Source organism: Sturnira hondurensis, unplaced genomic scaffold (assembly GCF_014824575.4).
Source record: "Sturnira hondurensis isolate 20B ecotype Veracruz unplaced genomic scaffold, ASM1482457v3 Scaffold0012467, whole genome shotgun sequence".
Lineage (NCBI taxonomy): Eukaryota > Metazoa > Chordata > Mammalia > Chiroptera > Phyllostomidae > Sturnira > Sturnira hondurensis.
In genome coordinates, this window is record NW_028085098.1 from 1,260,424 (window position 1) to 1,288,387 (window position 27,964).

General features: G+C 47.4%; 1 protein-coding gene across 2 annotated transcripts in view; it reads right to left on the reverse strand.

The window, feature by feature from the left end:
* EMILIN2 (elastin microfibril interfacer 2) overlaps positions 1-27,964 on the reverse strand; it is a 56,200-nt gene that overhangs the window by 1,664 nt on the left and 26,572 nt on the right. For both annotated transcript variants that reach the window (XM_037060706.1, XM_037060705.1), the window contains exons 3-7: positions 26,897-27,072; positions 20,934-22,856; positions 4,010-4,414; positions 2,738-2,770; positions 1,973-2,101 (exon numbers count right to left, since the gene is read on the reverse strand). In XM_037060706.1, coding sequence (XP_036916601.1) covers positions 1,973-2,101; positions 2,738-2,770; positions 4,010-4,414; positions 20,934-22,856; positions 26,897-27,072 — 2,666 coding nt within the window. The remainder of the gene's footprint in view (positions 1-1,972; positions 2,102-2,737; positions 2,771-4,009; positions 4,415-20,933; positions 22,857-26,896; positions 27,073-27,964) is intronic.

A 27,964-nucleotide genomic window follows, 5' to 3' on the forward strand; every position in this document is an offset into this window, starting at 1 on the left:
CCCAAAGCCAATTCAGAAAAAGCCTCACAGCTTGGCTGCTGGGCACAATATCCACAAACTCCTGAGTTGCCTCCTGAGGAGGCAGGACCCCCCAAAATCCCATAAAGCTTGTCACAACTGGGGGAAAACCATGACCAGCTCCACCCTTGGAGGAGCCAGTTTGCCTGCACTGGACCATTACACAGGTGCCATCCATTCACAGGTAGAAGTCAGCTGACTCTCCCTTCGCCAAAGAGCCACAGGTACCAGGTGTGCAGAGAGCAGGGGCATGGTAGTCTGAGGCATGGCGGTAAGGAGGAGGAGGAAATAAGGTTTGTAGATGTACCCATTGCAAAGCAGCTGTAGGTGGCCCTACAGCCAGAAGAGCCAGAGCCCATGTGAAATGCTGCCAATAGCAGCCACTTTTCCTGGGCTCGAAGGAGAATACACTTGACCCATGGACCACAGGCTGTGAGCAGACAGAAGGGAGGTCCCAGTGCTGAAAGAAATCTCAGGGGCTGGGTCTTCACTCTGCCCTGAAAAGTGCCGGGCCACTGGGCTCCCTTCCCCAGCTTTTAATAGTAACCTAAAGCTCCTGGAGTCTCTCCTGAGGTACCTGGGCTGTGAGGACAGACCCGGCCCTGGCACTCTGGGCACCTGGACTTTGTGTTCCTTCAGGGTCACCTAGATTTTCCTTTACTGAAGACATGTTCTGAACTGGACATCATGGGAGAAACATGGGTCACCATTCCTGCTTGCAGCGATCCCTTGACCTGCCGGAGTAGACGGGCTGTCCCAACCTCCACAGCAGCATGGAGTGGGGGCCCTGGTGGAATCTGTATTAGAGTTGAAAGCCAAGGGGCACTATTCACACCCTGGCCTGTCTGCCTCTGAGCCTCAGGAGCAGCTTAGAGATGCAGGGTCCTGAGCGTCTCTCCAGCCAGCCTGGAGGACGCAGAGTTCCACTTTTGTGGCTTCTGCACGTGGCTTTTATGCTCCCCAGCACTGTCCTAAAAACAGGTGGGATTTAGCCTGCTGGCAGAGCAAACATTGGGGTAATGGCTAAAAACTGCCTAGAAGGAACTTGGTTCTATCTCCCAATAGTCTTCTGGAAATCCACCAGCCATTACACGCACGCATGCAGCCCCTGGGAGGACCTGCGTGGGCCCCTTAGTCTGGGGCACTTGACAGACTGGCCTCTTGTCCGAGGTCTCTGAGTTCCTGAAGAAGAACCCCCCAGGCTGCTTGGGGCCTTCAGCACCTGCCTCAGGCTCTGCCCTGACTGGCCCCAGGCACACCTGGAGCTGTTCTTCCCCCGGGGCCGCTGACGGGGGCAACATCAACGGGCCAGGTGGTGGGTGCCCTGACTGACTTGCCTTCCCTTTACACTGGAGACCAGATGCCATGTTGGTCCCTGAGGACAGAAGCCAAGGCTCAGGTGTGGGCTGGTGGGTAGGAGGAAGCCTGAGCAGCAGTATCCTACGGTGACCTCTGTCTCTCTTCTCAGGGGCTGAGGGACAGCCAGGGTGCCACCAGTAGACCCAGACAGCTGAAGTGGTTCTGATTCAGAGCAGGAGACCCTACACGCAGGGCCACCCTCCTGCAGGAAACATCTTTTTTTTTTTTGGCTATGTTCATAAACCACAGCTTCTTCCTGAAGGAGGCAGGGTGTCTCCAGCCTGTCCTGTCCCAGGGTGTGAAGATGACACACTGAGAAATGAAACCCGTCCAAGGCTTCAGCTGGGAGAGCCTTTCTAACCATCTACAGTCACGTGGACGGTTCCCATGGCGAGAGGGCTGAGGGCTGCTGCTCTGACCGGAAGTGTCTCGGCACACCCAGCCGCCTGCAGCCTGCAAGCTCTTCACAAAAACCCATGACAGGGACCAGAAACATTGCCAACTGCCTCCTCAGGTGCCCACAGCTGCTGGGGCATCTCCTCAAGTGGGGATCCCCCACCCCAGGGCCCCAGAGAGCATACCCCTCAAGACTTACCGGTGCTGGGGTCGTACACATCCCCATCATTGACCAGCACTTTGTTGAAGAGGACAACGCCCCCATCGCTGGGGAAAGGCTTCTGGGTGAGCCCCGCGGAGAAAGACACCAGGGAAGGCACTGGAACCCCTGGAGCAGAGAGGACGAGGGTGTTCACAGGCAGGTGGGGTTGGGGCCTAGGAAGCCAAGGCCTGTGTGCCTGTCCCAAGAGGTGGCCTCGTCATTTTACTTTGCCTTCAAGTGGTAGAGCGCCCAGGGACACAAACCGTCTGAGAGCCAGTCTGCCCTACCAGATCAGCAGTGAGAACAGCTGAGCTGGGCGGTTGGTCAGGCATTGTGCCTGGAGCAGACGTGTGAGAGAGACACTGTGCGTGTTTGGTTGAGGGGGAGGGCAAGGAGTGGATAATGGGAATAATCTTGGGAGCAGCTTACTTATTGAAGAACCAATAAAACCTGGATCCCCAAGAAGCTGCTCAGGGCTGCACCAGGCTTTGGTCTACCCAGTGGTGCTCTCAGGGAACTCCAGGAGCCAGGATCGTGCTCAAGGGAAAACTCTGTCCTCCATGGCTCTGACCCTCTCTGGGGTGCAAATCTGGCGAGGGCCCCACGGGGCAGTCAGCACAGGCTGTGGTGGCAGCTGGTGGCAGGGAAGGACAGGGCCTGGTCTCCGCCCGCACTAACGGCCCAAAACAGGGAAGAAAGACACACAGGGCAGAGGCTGCCATGGAGACCGGGCCTCTTGCTCTGGTGCCCTGGCAGACCTACCTGGGGAGGCTATAGGAGGTGACCTGGGGTATCCTGAAAAACAAAAGACAGTGGAATATAAAACAAAATCCCAAGCAGCACTTCATTTTTTATATCTCTTTCTTTCTCTGCCCCTCACGCTATTTTTAAAAAACAGACAAAGAGCAAAGGCACCCACTCCAAGCCACCTCCCCAGAAATAGCTGCGCCTGCCCAGCCTGCTTCCTCACTAGCCCACTTACCCCTGGACAGGGAAGAATGCCCTGAGGGTAGTTGGATGAGGAAAAGATGAGGAACTGGGGCTTCTCAATCAAGCCAGGGCAGAGAAGTCCACAGACTGACTAGAATCACATATGCCAATGACTATGCCCGCCCTCTAGGAGCTTTGTTCACAGGCTTCACCTCCAGCAAGCCGGATGCAGTGCTTGCACACGGATGCACGGGTGCGTGGGGGGATGGGTGGATTGCTGGTTGGATGGATGGATGGATGGACAGATGGATAGATTGCTAGATGGATGGATGCATGGACAGACAATAAATAGCCCAACAGTGTATAATCATCCATGCTACATAAAACTAATAGAAAACAAACTGCTTAGAAAACTATTTGTTTACATGTCATAGCCCTGCACCTCAGTTTCCCCATCTGTAAATAGAACTGATAACTTCACAGTGCTGTGAGGAGAGCTATGAGAAATTGATGTGGGGGGACCCCACAAATGCTCACTCCCTTTTCCTTCTCCTCCCACCCTTGTCTGCTCCCCCCCCCCCACTCCCCAGTGGAGCTGACACAACTTGCATGGAGCACCTTCTAGTCCGGCACCGAACTGGGCTTTCTCCCCTCACCCCCACAGAAGCTCCCTGAGGTGCCACTGCTGTCCTCACTCTGCAAGTGACAGAGCTGAACCTCAGGTCCCAGTGCTTGTCATGACAGCATTGGGATTTGATCCAGAACCTTCCAGCTTCCTCACTCTGACATATGGCTGTCTCTGCTGCTGCACAAGCTCCCAGTAGACCTTTGGTTCCCCAGGTACACTTCCTGCTGGGAAGATCAGTGGGCTTCCCTTGGGGCCTAGGTATTCCAGCCTGTGGGGCCACCGAAGTATAACTTGTTGCACTGACCCTGGGGGGCCCCAGGCTCTGGGGGTTCAATTAGCATGAACTGGTCTCTCAGGATGTCAGCACCTTTAGAGAGCTAAGTTTTGGACTTCGCACCCTGAAGCCTGAACCCTGAGCCCACAAAGCCCCTGCAGCAGGCCCCCAAGGCTAAGACTGTGCCTCCATGTAGTCTCACCTGGTGCTCCCGCGAAGCCTTGTGTTCTGGGGATGGGCACCTGCCCAGACTGGCCATCCACCCCGTGGGGCAGACCCCTCCCTGACATGCCCATCCTCCCTGGAGGCCCAGCCTCGCCAGTCTCCACGAAGTCCCCAGTGGAGCCAGGCAGCCCTGTCCGGCCAGGCCACACTGGCGGGGGCAGTGGCTGTTGGGGTCTCTTGGGCAGAACAGGCTGCTGGCCCGTATGCAGCTGTTGTCCAGGGTCCTCAGGAGGTGGGGGAGCACTGGGCCTTGGTGGTGGCGGAGGGGTCAGCTTCGGATGAGATGGCTCTGTGGGGACCGCTGTCAGCTGTGGGGGCTTCTCGGGAGCTTTCGGGGCCTTCCCTCGGGGTGGAGGTGACGGCATTTCTGAGGGCTCCTCCGCTGAGCATTTGGAAAGTGGAAAGAAATACAGAGAGTTAAAATCTTCAGGCTGAAAGGCTCAGCCACAACCCCTATGTGAGACTGAAGGCGTGCGCTTGGGGGGCTGTCCTTGTACCTACACCAACAAAGTCATGGGCACTGCCAAGGACAGGATCAGCCACCACTGTATGGGGACAACCTGCCTTGCAGCTTCGGAAGGAGCTGCCTGGCAAGCAGGTGGCCTGGGAGCCACTGAGAAGGCAAGTGGAAGGCGCCCTGCCCAGGGAGGCGGATTTTCGGCCTCCCTGCATGACGGCTGCACTCTCCCAAACAGCACCACTCTTGGCTCCAGCACACAAACTTTTCTGATGTCACAGATGACATCTGTGCATAATGATAGCACAGATGTAACCACAAGTTACTGAAAGATATTACTATTGCCACAGGCAACCTTACATTTAAACAAGCTAGTTTTAGGGGCACGGTGGATAGCTTCACAAGCTGAGGGTCTCCTGGGTACAGATGCCAACGCAGCCCAAGCAGGTGTCCGGGAGCTTGGGCCACCTCTACAGCAAGAGCAGGCCCCAGAAGGGCAGCAGCACCCTGGCCTCTCACCACACCCTCAAGTCGCCAGCGGAGGGGGTTTCCACCAGAGGAGCCTTCTGATTCACACTTTCCCATCCTCTTGGGATGGCACTGTGACACAGCCAGGAAACTGCCGCCCTCTCCTCAATGCCTGCATTCCTGGAACTAGCCTTCCTGTAGAGGCTCACAGGGCATCTAAAAATAACCAGACCTGGCTGCATAACACCCTCAAAAGTCAACCCCTGCTCCTCAGGCCCCTATGGTGCCTGCAACGCCCAGGTTCCAAGATACAGAATTGTGTCCTGGCAGAATCAGTGACTGCATTTTAGTGCACTGTCTAGTTTTGTTTTAAAACTCACTAAGGTGATTACAGCATATGGAACACACGCGCCCCTCCCTCCACAGAGCCGGGCTGCTCATCCACCTCCACCCCAAAGGGAGACGATGATTTCTCAAATAGCCTTTCCTGACCAGTGCTCCATGCGGCAATTAAGCCCAGCAAAGAATAAATGGATCAGTGATCACTTTCGGATTGATCACTTTCTCAGTTCTCCCAAGGTTAGCACAGAGCTAATACCATTCTAGATGCAGAGAAGTTAATTCATGCCCATCAGTGGAATGGATCGGGTCTCATTGTCTTTGGAACCCTGGCGGAGAAGGGCTGGGTTAGAGAAACAGGCAGACAGATTCCAGACACAGGAACACCAGCCACAGTGGAGGACAAAGACCAGTCTGAAAACACGAAGTCAGTCTGCACACTAAGTTAGGAGACTCCCAGCCCCTCTTCCCTGCTCAGTTTCCAAGACACTTATTTATTACTGCAGGTCAGTGACAGGAGGAACCTTCAAACTGACTCCATAACCCTGGCTGGGTAGGTTAGTTGGTTGGAACATCAAAAGTTTGTGGGTTTGATTCCTGGTCAAAGCACATACCTAGGGTGCAGGTTCAGTCCACAGTTGGCGTACATACAGGAGGTAGCCAAATAATGTTTCTGACATTGACATTTTTCTCTGTTTCCTTCCCTCCCTCCTTCTCTCCCTCTTTCCCTCTCTCCTTAAAATTAATAAAAGTTATTGGGTGAAGATTTATTTTTTAATGACTCCATAGTGAAGCCCATAGGCACAAAACCCTATCTCTGCCTCACCTTTAAATGTGAACCACGGTCAAGATCACCTGAAGTGCAAGGAAAGCTTTTAATGTGAAAGACAAAACCAAAACAAATCACCCAACCAACTCATGAAAAGGAACTCTGGAGAAAAAGACAATGCAAGAAACAAACATGCTATCCCCCTGAGAAATGGAAGTCACCGTCCAAGATGCAAGAGAAGATTGGTATAAAAAAAGATCTTCTTAAGACTTCCAGCCAATATGGAGGCATAGGTCAATACACTGTGCCTCCTTGCACAACCAAAAGAAGGACAACAACAAATTTAAAAACAAAAACAACCAGAACTGGCAGAAAATCAAACTGTATGGAAGTTTGACAACCAAGAAATTAAAGAAGAAACATTCATCCAGATCAATAGAAGGGGCAGAGATGGGCGGCTGGGTAGACAGGCCTCCTGACACAGTGGAGCCTGGCAGACCAAACAAGGTGGCAGCTGGCAGACAGGGTGATCCCACATTTGCATGTGGATAAACCAGGAGGAACAACTGGGGAGCAAGACAGACCATGCAACCCACAGTTCCAGTGCTGGGAAATAAAGCTTCAAAACCTCCGGTTGTAAAAACCCGTGGGGATTGCAACAGTGGGAGAAACTCCTAGCCTCACGGGAGAGTTCGTTGGAGAGACCCACAGGGTCCCAGAATGTACACAAACCCACCCACTCTGGAATCAGCACTAGAAGGGCCCAATTCGCTTGTGAGTAGTGAAGTGATTGAAAACCAGCAGAGCTGAACAAGCAGCATTTTCTCTTCTCAGACCCCTCTCCCACATACAGTGCCACAATGCAGCAAAATGGGTTGCCCCTCTCTGGCAAATACTTAAGGCTCTACCCAAACAATATATCAGGACCCCCTAAGACAAAAAATGGCCTAAATGAAAGAACAGATCAAATCTCCAGGAAAAATACAACTAAGCAACAAAGAGATAGCCAACCTATCAGATGCAGAGTTCAAAATACCAGTGATGAGGATGCTCACAGATATGATTTAGTATGATCGCAAAATAGAGGAAAAGCTGAAGGCTATGCAAAGTAAAATAAAGCAAAGTGTATAGGGAACCAAGAGTGACAGAAAGGAAACCATGACTCAAATCAACGGTTTGGAGAAGAAGGAAGAAATAAACATTCAACTAGAACAGAATGAAGAAACAAGAATTCAGAAAAATGAGGAGGCTTAGGAACCTCCAAGACAACTTAAAACGTTCCAACATCTGAATTATATGCGTACCAGGAGAAGAGGAAGAGCAAAAAATTGAAAACCTATTTGAAAACATAACGAAGGAGAACTCCCCCAATTTGACAAAGGAAATAGACTTCCAGGAAGTCCAGGAAGCTCAGAGAGTCCCAAAGAAGTTGGACCCAAGGAAGCACACACCAAGACACATCATAATCACATTACCCAAGATTAAAATGAAAGAGAGAATCCTAGAAGCTGCAAGAGAAAAGGAGACAGTCACCTACAAAGGAGTTCCCATAAGCCAATTTCTCAAAAGAAACCTTATCGGCAAGAAGGGGCTGGGAAGAAGTATTCCAAGTCTTGAAAGGCGAGGACCTACATCCAAGATTGCTCTATCCAGCAAGGCTATCTTTTAGAATGGAATAAAGTGCTTCCCAGGTAAAACAAAGTTAAAGGAGTTCATCATCACCAAGCCCTTATTATATGAATGTTAAAGGGACTTATCTATGAAAAAGAAGACCAAAAATACGAACAGTAAGATGACAACAAACTCACAACTATCAACAAACAGACCTAAAGCAAAAACAAAAACAAAAACAAACTAAGAAAACAGGTAGAACAGGAACAGAGTCACAGAAATGGAGATCACATGGAGGGTTATCAGCAGGGAGAGGGAGAGGGGAAGAATGGAGGTAAAGGTATAGGGAATAAGAAGCATAATTGGTTGGTACAAAATAGACAAGGTGAGGTTAAGAATAGTATAGGAAATGCAGAAGCCAAAGAACTTATATGTATGACCCATATACATGAACTAAGGGGTGAGGGGATGCAGGCAGGATGGTACAAACGTACAGGATGGAGGGGAGTAAAAGGGGGAAATGGGACAACTGTAATAGGATAATCAATAAAATATATTTAAAAAATATATTTAAAATATAGTTTTTACTTTTTAAAAAGCAAAAAACTAAAAAGGACCTTAAAGAACAAGGATGAGCCTTTGCTGATTAAAAACATGCTTGCCAAAAAAAGAAATTCAGTGAAAGAGTTGGTAGATAAAATCAAGGAGATTTCCAAAAGGTAAGGCAAGAAACCAAAAATGGCAGACAATAGGAAGAAGAAAATTAGAGTGTCAGTTCCGGCCATGTAGCTCAGTTGGTTAGAGCATCATCTAGACCCACCAAGGTTGTGGGTTCAATCCTTGGTCAGGACACATACAAGAATCAACCTATGAATGCATAAATAAGTGGAACAATGAAATGATATTTTTTCTCTCCCTCAAATCAAGAAATAAAATTTTAAGAAAAGGAAAATTAGAGGGTCAACCCAGTAATCTTTCCTGAGAAAAACTGGGATTAGGGATGACAAGGTGATAAGGAGAGAATTATCAAATACACACACACTCTCTCAGAACTGGAGAAGATGAAAGATCCTAGTACAACTATTGAATAAAAGGCCCAAGCAAAGGCATATTCAGTACATTGGGGATAACAAGAAGATCCTACCAGCTTTCAGGAGAAAAACATTTTTAAAAGTGACTTCAAATGAGAAGGGGATCATCAGGCTTCTCAACAACGTTAGAACCTAGAGGACAAGAGAACAAGGCCTTGCAATTTTGAAGGAACAACACTGTTGACTTTGAATTCCACAGTCGGTCAAAAAAGTCTGTCAATTATGAGACTAGAATGAAGGAAGATATTTTCAGACATACAATGCTTCTTAACAAAACACAACTCTCCCAAACACCGTTCTTAAAAACTATTGGAAAATACATTTCAAGCAAGCCATGAAAGAAAAAACCTTGTAGGGTCTCAGACAGGAAAGAGGTTCAGAGTTTCAAGGATGGCACTGAAGGAAGTTTCAGACTGGAAGCCTCATGGCAAATGCAGAGTGAGGAGTCTGGCCCGGGTCAGGAGGAGAGAGGGCCCCAGGGCGGTCGCTCATCTTAAAACACAGGGTCTACACATAGGACACATTTTATGCTGTGGAAAATTGTATTAAGAGAGTGTTGAGGGTAAGAAGAATCCAAAATGGACACATAAAGTTTAGCAAGTGACATGCAACACTACTACTAATTCAGTGAAAAGCAAAACAAAAAGCAACACAGTCATCTTTAGCTGTCATCCAGTGACTCCGCTCATGAGCACACAGGCGTTGACTCGATTCCTGTGATGCGACTGTTGGGGAAGGGACTAGGGGAAGCAGGAAAGACAAGGGGGAGCCTTGTTACAGTCTCATTACAGCTGATAAAAAAGATAAGCTATATAATGTCTAAATACGACCTGAAGCATCTATGTTGAGAGATGTCTAAGGTAATAAATCAATGTAGAAATATGGAGGCAAATATTAAGGGGGAAAACATCTGAAAGAGTTGTTCGTGGCTGCCACCACCAACCCCCCACCCTACAGATTCCGGGAAAGGTGCGGGGGATGTGGGGACAGGGATGCTGATTTTCGTTATAAGCTTCTCAGGACTGGTTTTCCTTCTTTTTTTAACTTAATTATTGTTCAAGTACAGTTTTCTGTCTTTTACTCCCATCCCAACTGTAGAAGACACTCACCAAGGGCACATTTCTACCCTACCCCTTCCAGGCATGCTTAACTCTGTTTCTTCTCCGTCCCCTCTGTCCTCCTCACTCTGTTCCCTGGTTCCGGACTGTCCGTCCTCCCAGGGCAACCCCCTGCCTGAGCCCCCAGCGCCCACCTCCCTGCGCTTCCAGGAGCTGCTCCATCCAGCACCACTCCTTTCCTCCTCCCCCCCAAGTTCTTCCTTTAAGCCCAAGTTTAGGTGTCTCCATCCAAAATTTAAATAAAAAATACTTTTCCTCAGTCCCATAGCCCCCAATGAATCACAGTCAGCAAAGTACCTTGAAATAGCAAAGTCCGGCCCCCCGAACTGGCCCTTTTTCTCTTACCTCTTCCCAGCAAACCCTCAAACCAACTCTCTCTCTGAAGTCCACTGGCATTCTCCTGCTCACCTCATCCTGGTGCTCAGAGTCATATTTTCCTCCTCCCTCTCTTCCCTCTCTCCCTCTCCTCCTCTCTCTCTTTCTCTCTCTCACACACATACACACACACACACACACACACGCACAGATCTGTTGCTAAGTCCAGCTGATTCTAATTCTGAAATATTTTTGGCTCCTTCTTCCACATCTTTGCACAATGCTCTTTAGAAAGCATTCTAGTCATCTTTTCCCTGCTCAAAACTCTTTCACAGTTTTCCACTGCTCATCGAAGGAAATCAAATCTCTGTCTGACACCCGAGTCCCCACCACCGGCCCCATGCAGGCTTCAGAACCTCAGTGGTGCCTGGCTCTCATCTGAGCTTCATTTCTTTGTGCCTTTGCTTTTGTTGTTCACACTCCCTGAAGGCCTCTTCTGGTGCCCTTGCCAAGAGAAACACATCCATCCCTGAAGACCCAGCTCAGATACCACCTTCTCCACGAAGCCAGCCTGGATCCGCCCAATGGCCTTGAACAATCCTGTCTCTGAAACACAAAGGTCTTTGGGCCTCTAGGGGCTCTTTCAAATTCTTATCTTTCTTCTCTTGCTGGGTGATGAGCACTTGAGGACATATTTTAATGATTGTTTATCCCCTAGGCTAGGCACAGGGCCTGGCACATGTGTTTGGTGAATGGAAGGAGGCTGGAAATATGGCATGTCCTATGGGCCACCCCCAAATTCCTTCCAGCCGTTAAATTAGCACCTGAATTTTGCCAATGACTGCCACTCTTGGGTCCTGTTACAGCAGTGGTCCCCAATCTTTTTGACACCGGGGACCAGTCTCGGGGAAGACACTTTTTCCAGGGAATGGGCTGGGGGAGGATGGCTTCGGGCTGATTCAAGCACATTGCATTCAAGCTCACCTCCGGCTGTGCACCCTGGTTCCTAACAGGCCACAGGTCCATGCAGGGCCACGGCCCGAGGGTGGGGTCCCCGGTATTAGGGCAAGCCTGGTGCGCAGAGACAGTGGTAGCTCGCGCTTTTGTCCTCATCACTCCCGAAGCACCCAGGCGCATCATACCGAGTCGGAGGCAGAGGGAAAAGAGTGAACAAATATGCTGCTTGGGCCAAATACTCTCCACTAATCTCCTCGGGGCGTCCGTCCACGGGTGCTGTGAGAGCCGAATGCTCCAAACTGTCCGCCACGTCACAGCAAAGATGGTAATGAGAATGGCGCCCTGGGTGGGACAGAGCCCCAGCCCAGCCCCTCTAGCTCCCGCTCCTGCTGCAGCATCGCGCGGCACTCCTGAGGTACACACGAAGTTGAAACGGAGACTAGACAGCATTTTGCTCTTTCTGGAAAGACAACTCTGGCAGTCAATGTCTTTCTAAACTCAACATGTGTTTCTAATTCAGAGATGGACCATTTGAATTCAGTTCCTAAGAGCCACGGGTTGCTGCGCCTGTGTTACTGCGCGAGGAGCAGTGAGGAATGGATCCAGTCCTGGCTCTTGATCTGGGCACCTGCCCCCAGGGCAGTCTCCTGATGCTGTGTGGCCTCGTACCTCCAGGAGCAGCAGGACAGACAGGACCACAGGCTTACCATGGAGGGACTTGACATTCGTGTAATAAAAGCCATTCCTTCTTCTTTAAAGTTCTTATTAAAAGCCAATTTCAGCATCACTAAAATAAAGAGCTGCCTTTAAAAATCCCCCAAATCCACGAGGTTGATGTGCTAAGATGATGTGTCTGGCCCAGCTGATTAATGTCTCGTTCTGGTGACAGGAGCCTGGGGTGTCTGCTTCCTCTCGCAGGCACTCAGAAACCCTGGAGGCAGGTTCCGCTGCAATGTGGACCTAACTTGCAAAAATTAAGGCTCTTTAGCAGGTTCCTGGCTCCACAGTGGTGCCTTGGCACAGAGCCAGAGGCTGCGTGCCGGGCAGACACTGGCCTTGGACATTAGCGTCTGTGTTGGAGGCCTGTCTGTGGGAAAGCCACTGTAACCCCCTGAATTATCCACACCCTGCATCACACAGACTGACTCCACAGCACTTCCTGTCACCTGGGCAGAATTCAGTGCCAATCAGATGAAGTGACAAGTGTGAGTGCTCCTCCCTAATTGTAAAATGCGGTGCAAGTGGGAAGTGCAATTCGTCAGAAGTCTGGTCCAGGTGAAACCTGATTTGCTTGGCATCCAGAGGACGTGTCTGCCAGCCAAATGCTGCAACTCACAAGTATTTAAAGACTTTCTGGCTTAAGAAAATCCATCCAAATGCTGACAAAAGGCAGCTGACTGGATGGATGTAAGATGTTCTCAGAGATGATTACCACATTACACAGCTGAAGCCCACTTCCTGGGAATAGGCCCATGCCACCACAGACTGAGGTGTGACGCTCGCCTGTGCATCAGAAGTTCAGAGGAATGTGGCTCCTGTCCTGAGCTGGCACAGAGTGGGCTACGAGAAAACGGCCAGTTGAAGAAGCAGTCACTTGTCCTCCCTGCGGGAAGGCTGAGGGGAGAGCAGGCCAGATGGCATGCCCCTAAATGAAGGACATGTAGGTACATGAAAGGAACAGCTGACAGAAAACCTGAATCGTTCCCCTGACAACACAGGGAGGGAAAACGTATTCACAGGAATGGCTCTACTCTGAGCAAATGGCAGCCTAAACGCTGATCTGGCTTTGGTTGAACAAAGCAGGAAAAAGCCCTCCCGCTTGCACAAGGTGGCGCTGTGTTGGTCATGGCACCGAGGGGCTCGGACTGACACTTCCCCAAGTGGGCGGAGCCAAGAACGTGAGTCCAGCTGTGACCACTTGGAAATCCCAAGGAACCGGGCTAAAGAGAGAAAATGGGTCTACATTTCTAAAAAGTACACCACTGAAATACAGATACAGCTTTATGTGTGCGTGTTAAGACCTGTAGCAAAACCTTTGAGATGAAAAGTATTTCAGTATCAGTCTCAGAGAAGGGGTCTCACCCGTCTGAGCACCGGCATCACTTGGGAATTTCTTTTCTGGCAGAAATTCACAAGCTGATTCTAAAATTTATATGGAAAGGTAGAGGGGATCTATACTTCTCGGTTTTCAGAGCTACTTCGTAGCTTCAATAATCAAGACATAAGGAGAGACAGAACGATAATGAACAGAACAGAGTCCGTAAGTGGACTCGCACAGGCTCGGTCACCCTTGGCTGGTGGCAGGCGACAAAGTCGGTGGTTTTATTCTCGCTCCTCACTTCCTTCCTGCCCCCGCGCCTCCCTTCTTTCTGGGCACCGCTTGTCCTGGGCAGTGGCTCCTGGTGCCTCTGACGCGGCCTTCCTTCCACTTCCAGGACCAGAGCTGGAAGTTCATTGCTTTAATTACAAATTTAACTAAAAATTCCTGGGTCTCACCTCATCCCTGTTGAACAGGAATCTCCTGAGAGAGCCCAGGAGTTCTTATTTTAAGCTCCCAGATGATTTTGCACGCAGCTGTGGAAGAGCTCGGGCCTCAGAACACTGCACTTCTAAATTCAAGGTTAGGGTGGAGAAAAGCAGCTGCTATGTATACCAACTAAAGAGCATTACAGAAACCAGGTGCTGCCCCGGCCAGGTGGTTCGTTAGTTGGAATGTCTGTTCACGCACCAATAGGTTGCGGGTTTGTTCCTTCGTTGGGGTGTGTATAGGAGGCAACTGACTGATGTTTGTCTCTCACATCAATGTTTCTCTCTTCCCTTCTTCTCTCTCTAAAATCAATAAACATATCCTTGGGTGAGCACTGTGGGGGGCAGGGAGCCCTGGCCAGTGTGGTTTTAGGTTCAAGCCCCAGTCTGGGCGATTGCTAGCCCCACCACATACAGTAGGCAGCCAATGGATGCTTCTCTCTGGCACCAATACTTCTTTCTCTGTCTTTTCCTTCCTTTCTCCCTTCCCCTCTCTCTCTAAAAGCAATGAAAACAATGTTCTTGGGTGAAGATAAAATCAAACAAACAAAAAACTAAATGTCCATAGGGTCAAAGGCCGTGTACTGTCTGGGGCCAATATGGTCTGAGTATATGTAGTTTAGTTGGCCTTTATATGTACATAAAAGTCCAAGTCCATCATGCTGTCTTAGCCCTACACTGGCCCCAAACTCGGCCAGTTTTGAGTTGAAGGCAAAAATCACCATAATACTCACATCAGACCATTCTCCCCAGGCTAGGCTTCATGGTTAGATACTTATTTTAAAAGGCTGTGCTTTTCTTCATTCTTGTGGCACATCTTAAATTAAGCAACTTGATATTGAAGGGAGTCTTAAATATGTAACACTCCTAAGCAAAACACTATTATAATAATTGAAGTAGTATGAGAAGTTGCCCTAAGACATGAGCAAAAGGAAGAGGTGGGCGACTAGAACAGGAACTAATGTCGTCCTGAGAGGATGTTGAAACAATACTGTGGCATCTAGGCAGGCCTGTCCCTTCTTGGAACTGTGACGTAGGGAAAGAGCGTTCCCTGATGCCCAGAAACTCGCTTCTGCCCACCAGTTCTGGTGGAGTCCCAGGTTTCTCAACGCCAGGAACTCCCCTTCTCTCCCAGCTGTAAGAGGAACAGTGCAAATGCTGGAGTCAGCCAGGCTCAGTGTCTCCATCAGGAAGGAGGTGGGGATGTGCCAGTGTCCAAGGCTGCGCCAGTCTCGGTGTTGTGGGTGCTTGCAGTGCAGGCCGGGATGGTCCTGGGCCCAGGCAGAAAGTAGGCTCTGCCTTTCATGCTCATCCGGGGACACACATCAGAGCTACTGGCAGCAGGGAGACTCCCTACCTGACTGACTTCTGGAAAGGTGAAAGTGGGCAGCTTGAGGACAAGAGGCCACTAAAGGGAAGGGAAAGGGTGCTGGTGAAGTGTGAAGTAGCGGCGCCCAGGCCCATCTGTGGAAACGGGGGTGACTATCTCCAGGCAGAGGGCCAAACCCTTACAGCCATGTTGGACAGAAGAACAAAGGATGAAGGAAGTTACCTGTCCTTTAAAACCTAACAAATGCCTGAGTGCAAAGTTTCTCGGTAATAAGAATATTTGAACATGAATCCTGAATGCTAGGGAGGGAAGATTTCTAGGCTTTTTACACTACTGAATGCACAGTATACAGAAGAAGAACACAAAAGGGAGAGAGGGAGAAAATGGCCTCTGGCTATCTAGAGCATTCTGCGGACCAGCCAAGAGCCTGATGCCCTGAGCTGCCATCCCAGAGCGGCTGTGCAGACAGGCAGGCCTGCTCACTCCTCTGAGACTGGAGGCCTGGGCTTTGCAGAAAGAGGAAGGGAGAAAAGTTCAGCCAGCAGCAGACTGAACATCCATTAGAGAGGACAGAGGATTAAAACAATAGGTAATACTTACTGAGTGATTACCAAGGACTATTTAATACTCCACTACTAAGGAGTATTAATCCTCACAACAACTTTTTGAGGTATTTTTATTATTTTCAATTAATAGATGCAGAAAGTGAGGCATTAGGTAGAATGTGAGTTTAGATGAGCTTGTAGATCTGAGAAATAATCACTTCCTGGCTCCAAATCCTCTGATAGTCTGTCATTGTACTTAAAATCCAAATCCTTTACCACAGCCTATAAAATCCTGTATGTTCTAGTTCCTATCCCCTCTTTGACCTCTCTGTCTAGGACTTTCCCTGTTGCTCACAGACTTGATCGAACTGGCATTCTGAGTTTTCAAACAGGGCAAACTCATTCCTGTCTCAGGACCTTTGAACATGCTGTTCCCCAATACTGGGAACGCTTGTCCCACAGATTTCTGCAGGGCTTGCCCTTCATTTTATTCATATACCTACTCAAATGTCATATCCAGTGAGCAGCCCTCCCTGCCACTGACTTAAAATATGTTGGCCCCAGTCTTTATCGCTTTACTTTGTTGAATCTTTCCTCACACACTGATTGCTGGCTGAAATGAGATCTTTATTTGCTGGGCTGCATTTAGCCTGTCTTCCCAACTGCAGTGTAGGATCGGCGAGGGCTAAAACTTCAGCACTAGGACACAACTCAGGAAATATTTGTTGAATAAATGAATGGGTAGGAGCACAGAGGCCGCTCAGCTGAGCTGAGCTGAAGGTGAGGCAGTGATGAAAATACAGTGATTCTTTACCTTTTGAAAGTTAGGCACCTGTCCAAGTATTACATGAAAGCCATGGACCTTTTATTCCCCCAAATAACCAAACAGCTACACCACCAGAGACAAAAAAGAGACTTGGATCTATCGGAACATTAGCTGAAGCCCCACTGTCTGCTCCTGCCCTTCCACTCCCATGGGCTGCCTCCTGGATAATTCAGTCCCATTAGAGATGCTTCTGAAGAAAAAAGTGAGGATTTCTGGACAAGATGGAGGCGTAGGTAGATACACTGTGCCTCCTCACAAAACCAAAAGAAGGACAACAACAATTTAAAAACAGAACAACCAGAACTGATAGAAAATCAAACTGTATGGAAGTCTGACAACTGAGCAGTTAAAGAAGACACATTCATCCAGACGGGTAGGAGGGGTGGAAACAGGTAGCCAGGTGGAGAGGACTTGCACCAAGATGGCAGCTGGAGGACTGGGGTGGGCAAGGTAGCAGCTGGCAGACCCTGTGAGGTGGCACCTGGTGGAGCGGGCAGTCCCACATTCATGTGGGATAAACCGGGAGGAGCACCTGGGGAGTGAGACAGACCTCGAAACCTGGGGTCGCAGAGCAGGGAAATAAAGCCACAAACCACCAACTGAAAACACTTGTGGGGGCTGAAGCAGCAATGGGAGAAATTCCCGGCCTCACAGGAGAGTTTGTTGGAGAGACCCACAGTGTCCTAGAATATACACAAACCCACCAACTCTGGAATCAGCACCAGAAGGGCCCAATTTACTTGTGGGAAGCGGGGGAAGTGACTAAAATCCAGCAGAGAGCAGAGCAAATGCCATCGTTTCCTCTTAGACCCCTGCACCACATACAGCATCACAAAGCAGCGGCATGGGTTGCCCGACTCTGGTGAATACCTCAGGCTCTGCCCCTTATACATAGCAGGCCCACCAAAACCAAAAAAATGACCCAAATGAAAGAACAGATCAAAGCTCCAGAAGTGATACCACTAAGCAACTAAGAGACAGCCAAACTATCAGATGCAGAGTTCAAAACACTGGTAATCAGGATACTCACAGAATTAGTTAAATTTGGTCGCAAGTTAGATGAATAAATGAAGGCAATGATGAGTGAAATAAAGGAAAATGTACAGGGAACCAATAGTGATGGGAAGGAAACTGGGACTCAAATCAATGGTGTGGACCAGAAGGAAGAAAGAAACATCCAATCAGAAAAGAATGAAGAAACAAGAATTCAAAAAATGAGGAGTGGCTTAGGAACCTCCAGGACATCTTTAAACAAGGCAACATCCAAATTATAGGGGTACCAGAAGGAGAAGAGGAAGTGCAACAAATCGACAACTTATTTGAACAAATAACGTAAGAGAACTTCCCCAATCTGGCAAAAGAAACAGACTTCCAGGAAATCCAGGAGACTCAGAGAGTCCCAAAGAAGTTGGACCCAAGGAGGAACACACCAACGCACAGCATAATTACATTACCCAAGATTAAAAATAAGGAGAGAATCTTAGAAGCAAAAAGAGGAAAGGAGAGAGTTATCTACAAAGGAGTTCCCATAAGACTGTCAGCTGATTTCTCAAAAGAAATATTGCAGGCAAGAAGGGGCTGGAAAGAAGTATTGCAAGTCATGAAAAGCAAGGACCAACATCCAAGACTGCTCTATCCAGCAAAGCTTTCATTTAGAATGCAAGGGCAGATAGAGTGCTTCTCAGATAAGGTCAAGTTAAAGGAGTTCGTCATCACTAAGCCCTTATTATGTGAAATGTTAAAGGGACTTTTCTAAAAAAAAGAAGATAAAAAACATGTACAGTAAAATGACAGCAAACTCACAATTATTAACAACCACACCTAAAACAAAAACAAAAACAAACTAAGCAAACAACTAGAACCGGAACAGAACCACAGAAATGGAGATCACATGGAGGGTTATCAAGAGGGGAGTGGGAGGAGGGGAGAGGGGGAGAAGGTACAGACAATAAGTAGCATTAATGGGGGGTAGAAAATAGACAGGGGGAGGTTAAGAACAGTATAGGAAATGTAGAAGCCAAAGAACCTACATGTATGACCCATGGGTGTGAACTAAAGGGGGGGAATGTGGGTGGGAGGGGGTGCGCAGGGCAGAAGGGAATGTGGGTGGGGAATGGGACAACTGTAATACCATAATCAATAAAACATATTTTTTTAAAAAAGAAAAAAGTGGGATCTGTGAACAGGGCAGTAGACTGAGCGGGAACAGTCTGTGTCCCTGGTCCAGCAAACCGGTCACTGGCTACTGCATATGGTGCATTATGCATCCTCACCCCTGGCCTTTGCTCACAGTGGGAGATATGAGGGCTGTCATTAGCGTGCCCTTCCTCCTGACACACATGAGCCCCATCACCCTTCAAGGGCTAACTTGCTTTGACCAACAGAATATGGCAGGAGTGACACCATGCCAGCTCTGGGCTGAGCCTGGAAGAGGCCCAGCAGCTTTCACCTTCACTTGTTGCCAGTTACGTGGAATAAATCTGACTGCCCTCAGACCACCATGCTGTGAAGAAGCCCAAGGTAGCCACGTGGAGAGAGAGAATGGCTAATGGAGAAATTCTGAGCCTCAGACATATGCCTGAGGTCATCCTGGACCTTCCGCCCAGCCAGGCCCAATGCCAGCTGATTGCAACCACATGGGTGACTGAACGTTAATTAAAGAAGAACCACCAAGCCAAGGCCTACCTGAGTTTCTGACCCACAGAATAATGGAAAATAATAGATCTTTGTTGTCTTAAGCCACCACAATCTGTGATAAGTTGTTACACAGTGATAACTGACTCATTCACACCAGTTCCTCACCAGGTGTGCCTTCCATCTTCCTGCTTTTCTGGACCTCAATTATTCGCTCCACTAGTGCCTCCTCCCACAAGTTTCTCTTATCGCTCTGCCTCACCTCTCACCCCACCAGCCTCTGAACTCACAACCTACTCAACCTTGAGCTCTCAGCTCGGGGGCTCTCTCCTCCTAGAAGCCCTCCTCAACTTCCACAGCAACCATGGGTGCTACTCCACATGCCCAGTGCATCCATAAACACCCCATTCCCATGATCCTCTCTGCTTGTTTCCCTCAGACCATCACTGTCAATACATTGTCATCTACATAGTCCACATGAATAGCTCAATACCTATCACACAATAAGGGTTCAGTAAGATTTTATGATCTAAAAGAATAACCCCTATACTACGCACTTGACCTTTACATATGGTCTCATTCATTCTCCCTGCAGAACAATGTGTGTCTTCGCCACTGTGACTGAAAAATGCCTTGAGGGTGAAGACTGTGCTACTTATCTTCATCCTTCACAGAGCCCTGCACAAAGTAGATGCTCAATGAATGTTCTGTTGACTTTTCATTAGTCGATGTTTTCACTGTGATCTTAACTCCTAATTCACCCTCTGATACCCAGGTCACAGATATCTGAGCTGTGGAAGCTATACAAGGACGGATAAAGTCCTGCTAGGTTATTTTTGGCTCTTTGAAATTCCTGGAAGTCCATGCATTCTACATTCACCACATCGAGTTCATTGCAAAAGGATAATCTTTTGGGAGACACATACTTCCAACTCTTACTTTAACAGACAAGCGTGAAAGACTTCACACAGCTTTTCACACTGCCTGGGAATTGCAAACTAACTGGAAATATCTGGTTCAATGTGTTATTATAATGCACTGTCCAGACAGCGCTGTCACCATGAGGGACAATCATTCTATGAACACACACATGGTGTTGTGACCATTACTCAACATTCCAGAGATACGGACGCTTCATGGGCCTGGGAATGAGAGGGAAGGCTATAAACAGTGTAGTGTGGTGGACCCCAAACTGGGGCAGAGGCCACCTTCCTGCTCCTGGTTGACATGGGTAACTTCTTATCTAAAAACCCCTTATCTTTGACTACCTCGGACACTCCCCCTGCCTTCTAAGGACCTGGCCCTGTCTCTCCCTGGTCAAGCCAGGGCTCGTCTACCTCTCATGCTCCAACCTTCCCCTCCCTGGGTTTTATACCTCAACTGGGACATGATCATATAAGCCTACAGGGCTCACACCAGGCCACGAAATCTCAGCTCACCGCATAAGGGGCTTTGCCACCTGGAGGAGAACAAGGTGGAAAAGGAGGTAAAGGACCAAAGAGGAGGAGAGAAAAAGAAAGCAGGGAGAAGACAGGTCAGGAAACAAGGGGTCCTTCTGGGCACAGAGCTGGCCCTAAACAAGTTTAGGGACCCAGCAAATTGGCGTTCAACTCTGGGAGACACAAAGGAGATGTGCCCTTGACCTGAAGACAACAGTTCTTGGATGCAGCCCACACGCATGTGCTTGGTTGCCACAGTGATTGCCATGTCAATATATTTTAAAAGTTTATAAATACTTACTCTCAGTGTTGGTATTTATGTCCTTGCTAGCCAGCACCAAACAATTCACACACTGGCACCAATCTATAAAGCACACTTTGAATACCACTGATGTAATTAATCCCACACACTGTCCACACTCTAGCACACTACATGTTGCAAACACATACAAGAATGACAGTAAAAGTCAACTTACTTGCTGATGGCTGGAATTTGATCAGATCTTGCAAGTCCGTAGAAATCTGGAAAACGTGGCTGTAGAACTGCTGGACAGAATACTTCAGGCCCGAAATGTCTCTGGTATGTGACCGGAGAGTCCCGTTCATCTGCCTGACACAAGTCCACAGGCTGCTGACATGCTTGTTGAGCCCTTCCTTGATCCTCTGAAGACTTCCTGAGATGGAGTCCAGTTTGCTGCAAGTTTTCTCCATCTGAGACACCCTGTCCTCAACCACGGAGACCTCCCTCTGGACCCCATGGGTATTTTCCTTACAAGTGTCTAGCTCAGAGAGAACCTGGCTCTGCAGCCTCTGCACCCTCTCCTCCAGCTGGACGCAGCAAGGAGCAATGGTGTCCTGGGGGGATGGCTCCACCATCCTTTCTCGCTCACCCCCCTTAGGAAACCCACCCACTCCAGCCTTTGTACCTTCTCTACACTTGCTCAGCTCATTCTGAAGATGATTCATATCATCTTCTGTGTGGTTTAATTGAGAATAAAGAAAACTAAAATCTTGTTGAAGTTTCTGGATGCTATGTTCGGTTTCTTGAAATTTCCTATGCATCGTCTCATTTAGAGATTTTAAAAGGCTCAAACTGTCACTCACTGTGTGGTCTTCTCCATTTGGTAAAGTATCTTTTATACCATTATGCTCTCCCTGGAAGTTCTGCAGGCAAATATCCTCAACATCTTGAACTTTGTTTTTCAGGTGGTTTAATTCCATCACAACCTGTTCATGCCCAGCCCCTGACACACCTGGTGGGACTGATCCTGGGGGAATGAGTTCCGCACCAGTGTTGTTGGTCATCTCTCGGAGGATGCTTCCCAAGCGCTCTTCCAGATACTGTATTTTCTCATCGAGAAGTTGCTTCAAGTCATCTACCTCTCCGCTAATGGTCCCCCGAAGGGTCTCTTCAACGTAAAAGCAATGTTCTTCTGCATTCTTCTCTGTCACATTGATCCTTGCATCTAGTTCATTCCATCTTGCATCAAAGTCCACTTCTGGCTCCGGAACAGTGGGTCGGTCAAACTCATTGTCCAGTCGCCCATTTAGCATTCTGGTGGCTTCAGTGACTCTTTCGATTTTCTGGTCTAATATCTTGATCTGTTGCCCCAAGTCACTAGTCTTTTTACCATCGCAGCAATTTGACCGGGCTGAAGGATCTTGTAGCTGGGCTCGGAGGTCATTTATTTCCTTTTTCAGGTTTGCTTCCTTCTCTCCTATAAGCTCGATCACTCCCAGGTAGCTGCTCCCATAGTCATCACACTGCTGCTGGACACCAATCAGCTTGTACTCACATGAGTTCTTCAGGTCAGCCAGCTTTCTGTCCATTCCCTCCATGAGCTCCTCTCGCAGGGCATCAATCTTACTATCGACATAGGCTTGGAAAAGTTCGTTCGTCGTCATGGTCACAGTAGGGCCCTGGGCAGCCTCCTGGAGCTGTTTGAGCTGCCCTTCATAACCTTTCACTTTCCCATCCAACTCCTCCAGCTTGTCACTCTTGGTCTTCAGAACATCCTTGACTTCAGCCAGTTCAGATTTGATGTCCTTCATGCCAGATTCTTTTTTGTTGAGGACGCCAGGAAGCTGGACCGTTTCAGTGTCTTTACCAACAGCACTGTCAGGCACTGGCTGGGGGTGCAGGTTACTGAGCCATGATGCCAGCATTTTGCTGGCATCATCCTGAATGGTATGTTTCAGATTTTCATTCACACCAGCAATGGAAGACTGGAGGTCAAGAACCGTCCTTGTGAGTCGGAGAACCTTCTCCTCAAGTACCTGGATTTTCTTATCCTGAAGTTCTTGGGGTCCCTGTTTTGGATCTACTGTCTGACTTGGTTCTGTTGCATGACTTGGTGACAGTGTCTTCTTGGGCTCTGAGATTTGGCTTGGTTCATTGTCTGGTACAAAGAAAGAGTTGGACATGAGTTAACATTTTCCACCTTGTTTCTGCAAAGATGATAAACAGGGTACTTACAGAATACACTTACACCTTCACTTCCAGATCCTCTCCCACCACAGGTAATTATTGTGGAAGAGAGGGAAAGACTATGGGCTTTGAGTGAAACAGATCTCCGCTCGCATTCTGCCCCAGCAGTTCACCGTCTGCCTTGGAGCCAACTAATCAACCTCTGTGAACTATAATCCCCTCATCTATGGAGCAGAGGTACTATCTCTCCTAGGGGTTGTTAAGACAATATATACATGGTACAGGACACTCAGTGGTTTCTTTGACCCTGAAGGGAATACTCTGTATCTACTTTATCATATGAAGATATCCTCTCCCACAGCAGTGAACTGCAGCCACACCCCAATGGCTGACTGACTATTACGATATAAAACCACAAGAAGCCACTTTAGCAAGATCCACCCAACAGCTGTTGGGTGGTATGATATCACAAGAGCAGCAAGTTACCCTCCATGTAACTCTTAAATATTCTCTTACTTTTATTAGCATCCCTATGGTCAAAGAGTCTCAAAGACACTGTTTAGCACTGTTATGCAGTTAGGGAAACTAAAATCAAAAGAGAGATAAAGCAACGGGTTTTATTGGCATCTCCTAACAATGGAGCCATATGCCCATATGTAGGAAAGTTCACTAAATCAAAAAATACAAACATTGAGTTTTTGATAATCCTACTTTGAAAAATATAACCCCAAGGAAATAGTCCAAGAAAAAGAAAAAAAATATTATAAAGAAGAATGTGAGAAGTCATAAAGTAAAAATAAACTGATACAGAGAAAGATAAACTAAAAGGAGATTATCAGAACCTGAGGTAATAGAATGAACCATGCCCTTGAATGCACAGTAGGCTACAAGGAGCACTAGAAAAGGGTTAACATTGACTAGCCTGCATGTAAAGTGAAAAATCCAAACACAAAAGAGCTTACAATGAAATAAAATGCATCAATGTACACTGACAAACATTAGAAACAAATTTAGAATGTTGCAGATATTTGACTTGAATGTTCATTGTTTTTTTCTCCTCTGAACTTTTGCACACAATCGTAACAACAGCTATTACTCATTAAAATCAGTTCAGTGGGAGAACCAAGATTGGAGTCCAGAGGCTCCAAGTCTCAGGTGGGGAACTATAAAGAACACCTTATTTTCCATAAGAAAAGTGTATTTTATCTCAAGAAAGCACATTGTTGAATCACATAAAAAATAAAATGCTATCTGCACAAAGGGAATAAAAACAAAAGGCAGGAGACTGGGGGAAGACAGGGACGCAAGGAAATGCTTCTCTGATATTCTGCTGGTGGCTGGGGGAATTGCTACAATTTGGGGGGAGAATAATTTGGCAAAAGGTATCAAAACATTCAAAAATTTTTGACCCTGCAATTTATAGTCCTAGAAATTTATTCTAGTAATCAGGGATGAATCCAAACATTTAACAGGAAAAATGCTTTTTCAAATACTATCTACAATAATGAAAATTTGCAAACAACAGAAGTCCATCTGCTGGGGACCGTGCTCAAATAATCACACCTCTAAAGTCATTAAAGGATATTGGAGAATATTTAGTGATATGGAAGGCTGCTCACTACAGGTTAAGTTAAAAAATAAGCTCCAAAAATAGCATATTCTCTATGATGATAGCGAATTGAGGACAAGCATTTCCTTTCATGCCCTTTTGAAGTTCCACTAAAATAAAAACACACACAGACACACAAGAGAAAAGCAACCAAGTCACACACACAACACTGGAATCAAAAGGGTTTTGGACTTTTTAACGGCTGCACTGGAAGCTAGAAGAAAATTGAACAATAGTTTCAAATTCTAAAGGAAAATTATTTCCAACCTAGAATTCTGAAAGTAAAAATCTTCTTGTACTATAAAATACCAAAGCGTTTATGTCTGTGTGGGAACTGACTGGGGGAGCAGGGGTTGGGATGGATGGAGGAGGGCAAAGGGGGAAAAACTGGGACAACTATAATAGAATAACAACAAAAAATCATTTCAAAATAAATAAATACAATAAAATGGTTTAAAAACTTCTAAAGAAAGTTTCTCTCTCATACCATCTTCTCAGGACATTACCAGAAGGTGTGGTAATGTCATACCACCAAAGCAAGGGAGGCGCCGAGCAAGACAAGTGGGGGCACGGGAAACACAGGGCCCAGAGGAGAGAGGCTCGCTGAGAGCGCAGGGCCTTGGCCGGGAACTGCAGGGCCTTGGCCGGGAACCAGGAAGAGAGGACAGCCAGTCCAGGTGGGGCAGGCCAGAGGGCTGAGGAGAGATTTCTTACAAAGATGAGAAACTGATGTGTTCATTATAATGAGAGGACCTTTAGTTAGCCAGAGAAAAGTTTATCTCTTCTCTGGGTTGAAATAGGGATAAAAGTATAGAAAACCAAGCAAAGAGAAATGTAAGATCACTATTAACTCAACAGAAATCCAAAAGCTATATAGGAAAGGCAACAGATTTATTGCACACTACAGCTGTAAACATCACCCACATGGTTACTACAAAGTAAACAGCAAAATACTGTATAAATACAAACATGCCGTGCTACGCCCTGGCTGCGTTGCTCAGTGGGTTGGAGCATTGTCCCAACGTGCCAAGGTTTCCGGTAGGTACAATCCCTGGTCCAGGCACGTGGAGGAATCAACCAATGAATGCACAAATAAGTGGAAAACAAATTAATCTCTCTCTTTCTCTCTCTCTCTCTCTCTCAAGCAATAAATAAAAATTTAAAGTAATCACCATTGGGAAGGGAAAGTGCTTTTCCTAACAGTCCTTATAAAGCTATTTGACTCATTAAATGACATGTACATGTAAAGTTTGATCAAATGAAAACTGAAACTAAATAAAACAGAAATGAATGATCTATTATGCACCAAGATCCTGTGTGCCGATAACAACACCTATCATGACTTACTGTTCGCCCTCAGTGAGGTCGGGGACTGCTTGCCTGGTTTCCTCACTCGCCCAGGACCCAGGCCTAGATACGGAAGCTCAGTACGTATTCGTGGGATGAATGGACTTTTCTCTCACAACAATGTATATGCCAACACGGGACAGTAATGTCTTATAAGAAAATATTAACAGTAGTTACCACTTCATGGGGAGAGCATTTGTACTTAAATATTTTCCTGTGTTTTATAAACATTCTTTAATTGATATACATTACTTTTGTCATAAAACATTATCTTAAAATCAATTTGACAATGTTGAGACAAAATAGTTTCAAAACTGAAACACCTGATGGGGAAATATGATCATTTCAAAATGACTTAAACCTTTAATTCATAAGGAAATCTAAGTTATTCACTCTGAATCACTTGAAAAGGAGGAGCGATAAAGTGAGGTAGAAAAAATAGTATCCATACAAGTCACTTTCTTAATGTTACACTTAAAAGCAAAGGTGTACTTTGGTGAAAACAATCATTTCTTTCTTAGGGATTCATTGAGTTTCTACTACTTCACTTCAAAAAAAATTCAGAAGTAAATTTAAGAACAGCCTCACTAGATGCTTACGATGTGGGGCTTAGCTTCACAAATATCTCACCCCAAGAATGATTCTGTTTATCTGTTTTTTAAAAACAACTTTTATTCTTTTACATTCAGGTTTATAGAAGCTTGCAGATGACCGCAAACTAGGAACAAGCAAAGCGTGATTATTTTGAGTCTCCTCCCCTCTCTGCCTCAGGCTGCCCAAGTCTGAAACTATCAGCAGTCCTACACTGGCTTTCAAGGCCTTGGCGCTCACAGGTTGGCCCTAACAAAGCCATTTACTTGCAAAAAGTTTGTCTTCTAATTGCTACTGCCTCTGCAAATAAACTCGTGTGCCACCCGTGTCTGCGGTAGGCGTGTCCTTGCCTTCGTTGAAGACCTTGGCGAGTCCAGCACCGGAAACCACAGGTTGTGCGGACTGAAGCGGCACTGGCAGCGCCTGCGGTCCGCGCACATGGCCAAGCACTGGCGAGAACTCACCCGTGGGTTTCTTCAAGCTGCTTCGAGGCCGAGCAGGTGTGGGACGAAGAGTCTTCGTGGCGTCTCCGGGACCTTCTTGGCAGTCTGCTCCTCTAAAGCCGGGGCAGCACCTCCACTCCAACTGGGTCACTATCTTGTACCTGGTGACGTACCTGGGTCTGACATTCACACGATACCTGCGGAAGAAAAGGGTGGTCTCTCTTTTTACTGGCTGCTGCTACGAGTGCTCTGGCCCTTCCAAAGTTGGGCTCAAATGAGAAGGATCACTCGTGGGCCCTGCCTGCTTTCCACAGGCCTCCTCCATCCAGCAGTAACTCCCCGGGGTTCAGTCAAAATCCTATCATCCTCCCTCACCTATCTCTTAGATCCATCCCCCCACCCCAGCACCCAGCTCCCTTCCCACTAAAGGTGGGAAAACAGACAACTTAGAAAAACTTGGCCCCAGGATTCCTATTGGATGTGGCCATTTTTCACAAACTGAGCTTTTGTTTCACCAACAAATTTCTGCTCTAGAGTTTGCTGCTTTGAAGACAATTTTCCAGGTGCAGCTCAGGGTCATTTGTTTTGTGTTTTAAAGGAGCACGGATGACTCAGCCTCATCCCTCATAACACTCAAGTTCTTTATCTCATCACCTGGTCTCCCCATCACTCACAAAGGCGGCAGGCCACGAGGCTGTGGAGACGGCGCCTCCTGCTATTTGTGTTCAGATCTTTTAAAAGGATGCCTTGATTCATATAGCTGATGAGAGACATAGGAAGCAGAAGTGGGAGCATTCAAAAGTCCCCTTTAAAAGTGCACGTCCCCTGATGCACTTGTACATCACACAGCCCCTTGTGAGGGGTTGTAAAGGCTCCATACGCAGGCTCGGGCCCCTCCCACACAGTGATGGCCCTGCAGCCACTGGGCTCAGAGGGACCGCTCAGGGCTGCAGCATCCACAGTGCCCAGTTCACGGCTCCAATCAAGCAGGCTCCTTAATGTACCCCAACTTCTTCTTATTTATTTATTTATTTATTTATTAATAAATTTTTATTTAATTCTTGTTCAAGTACAGCTTTCTGTTTTATA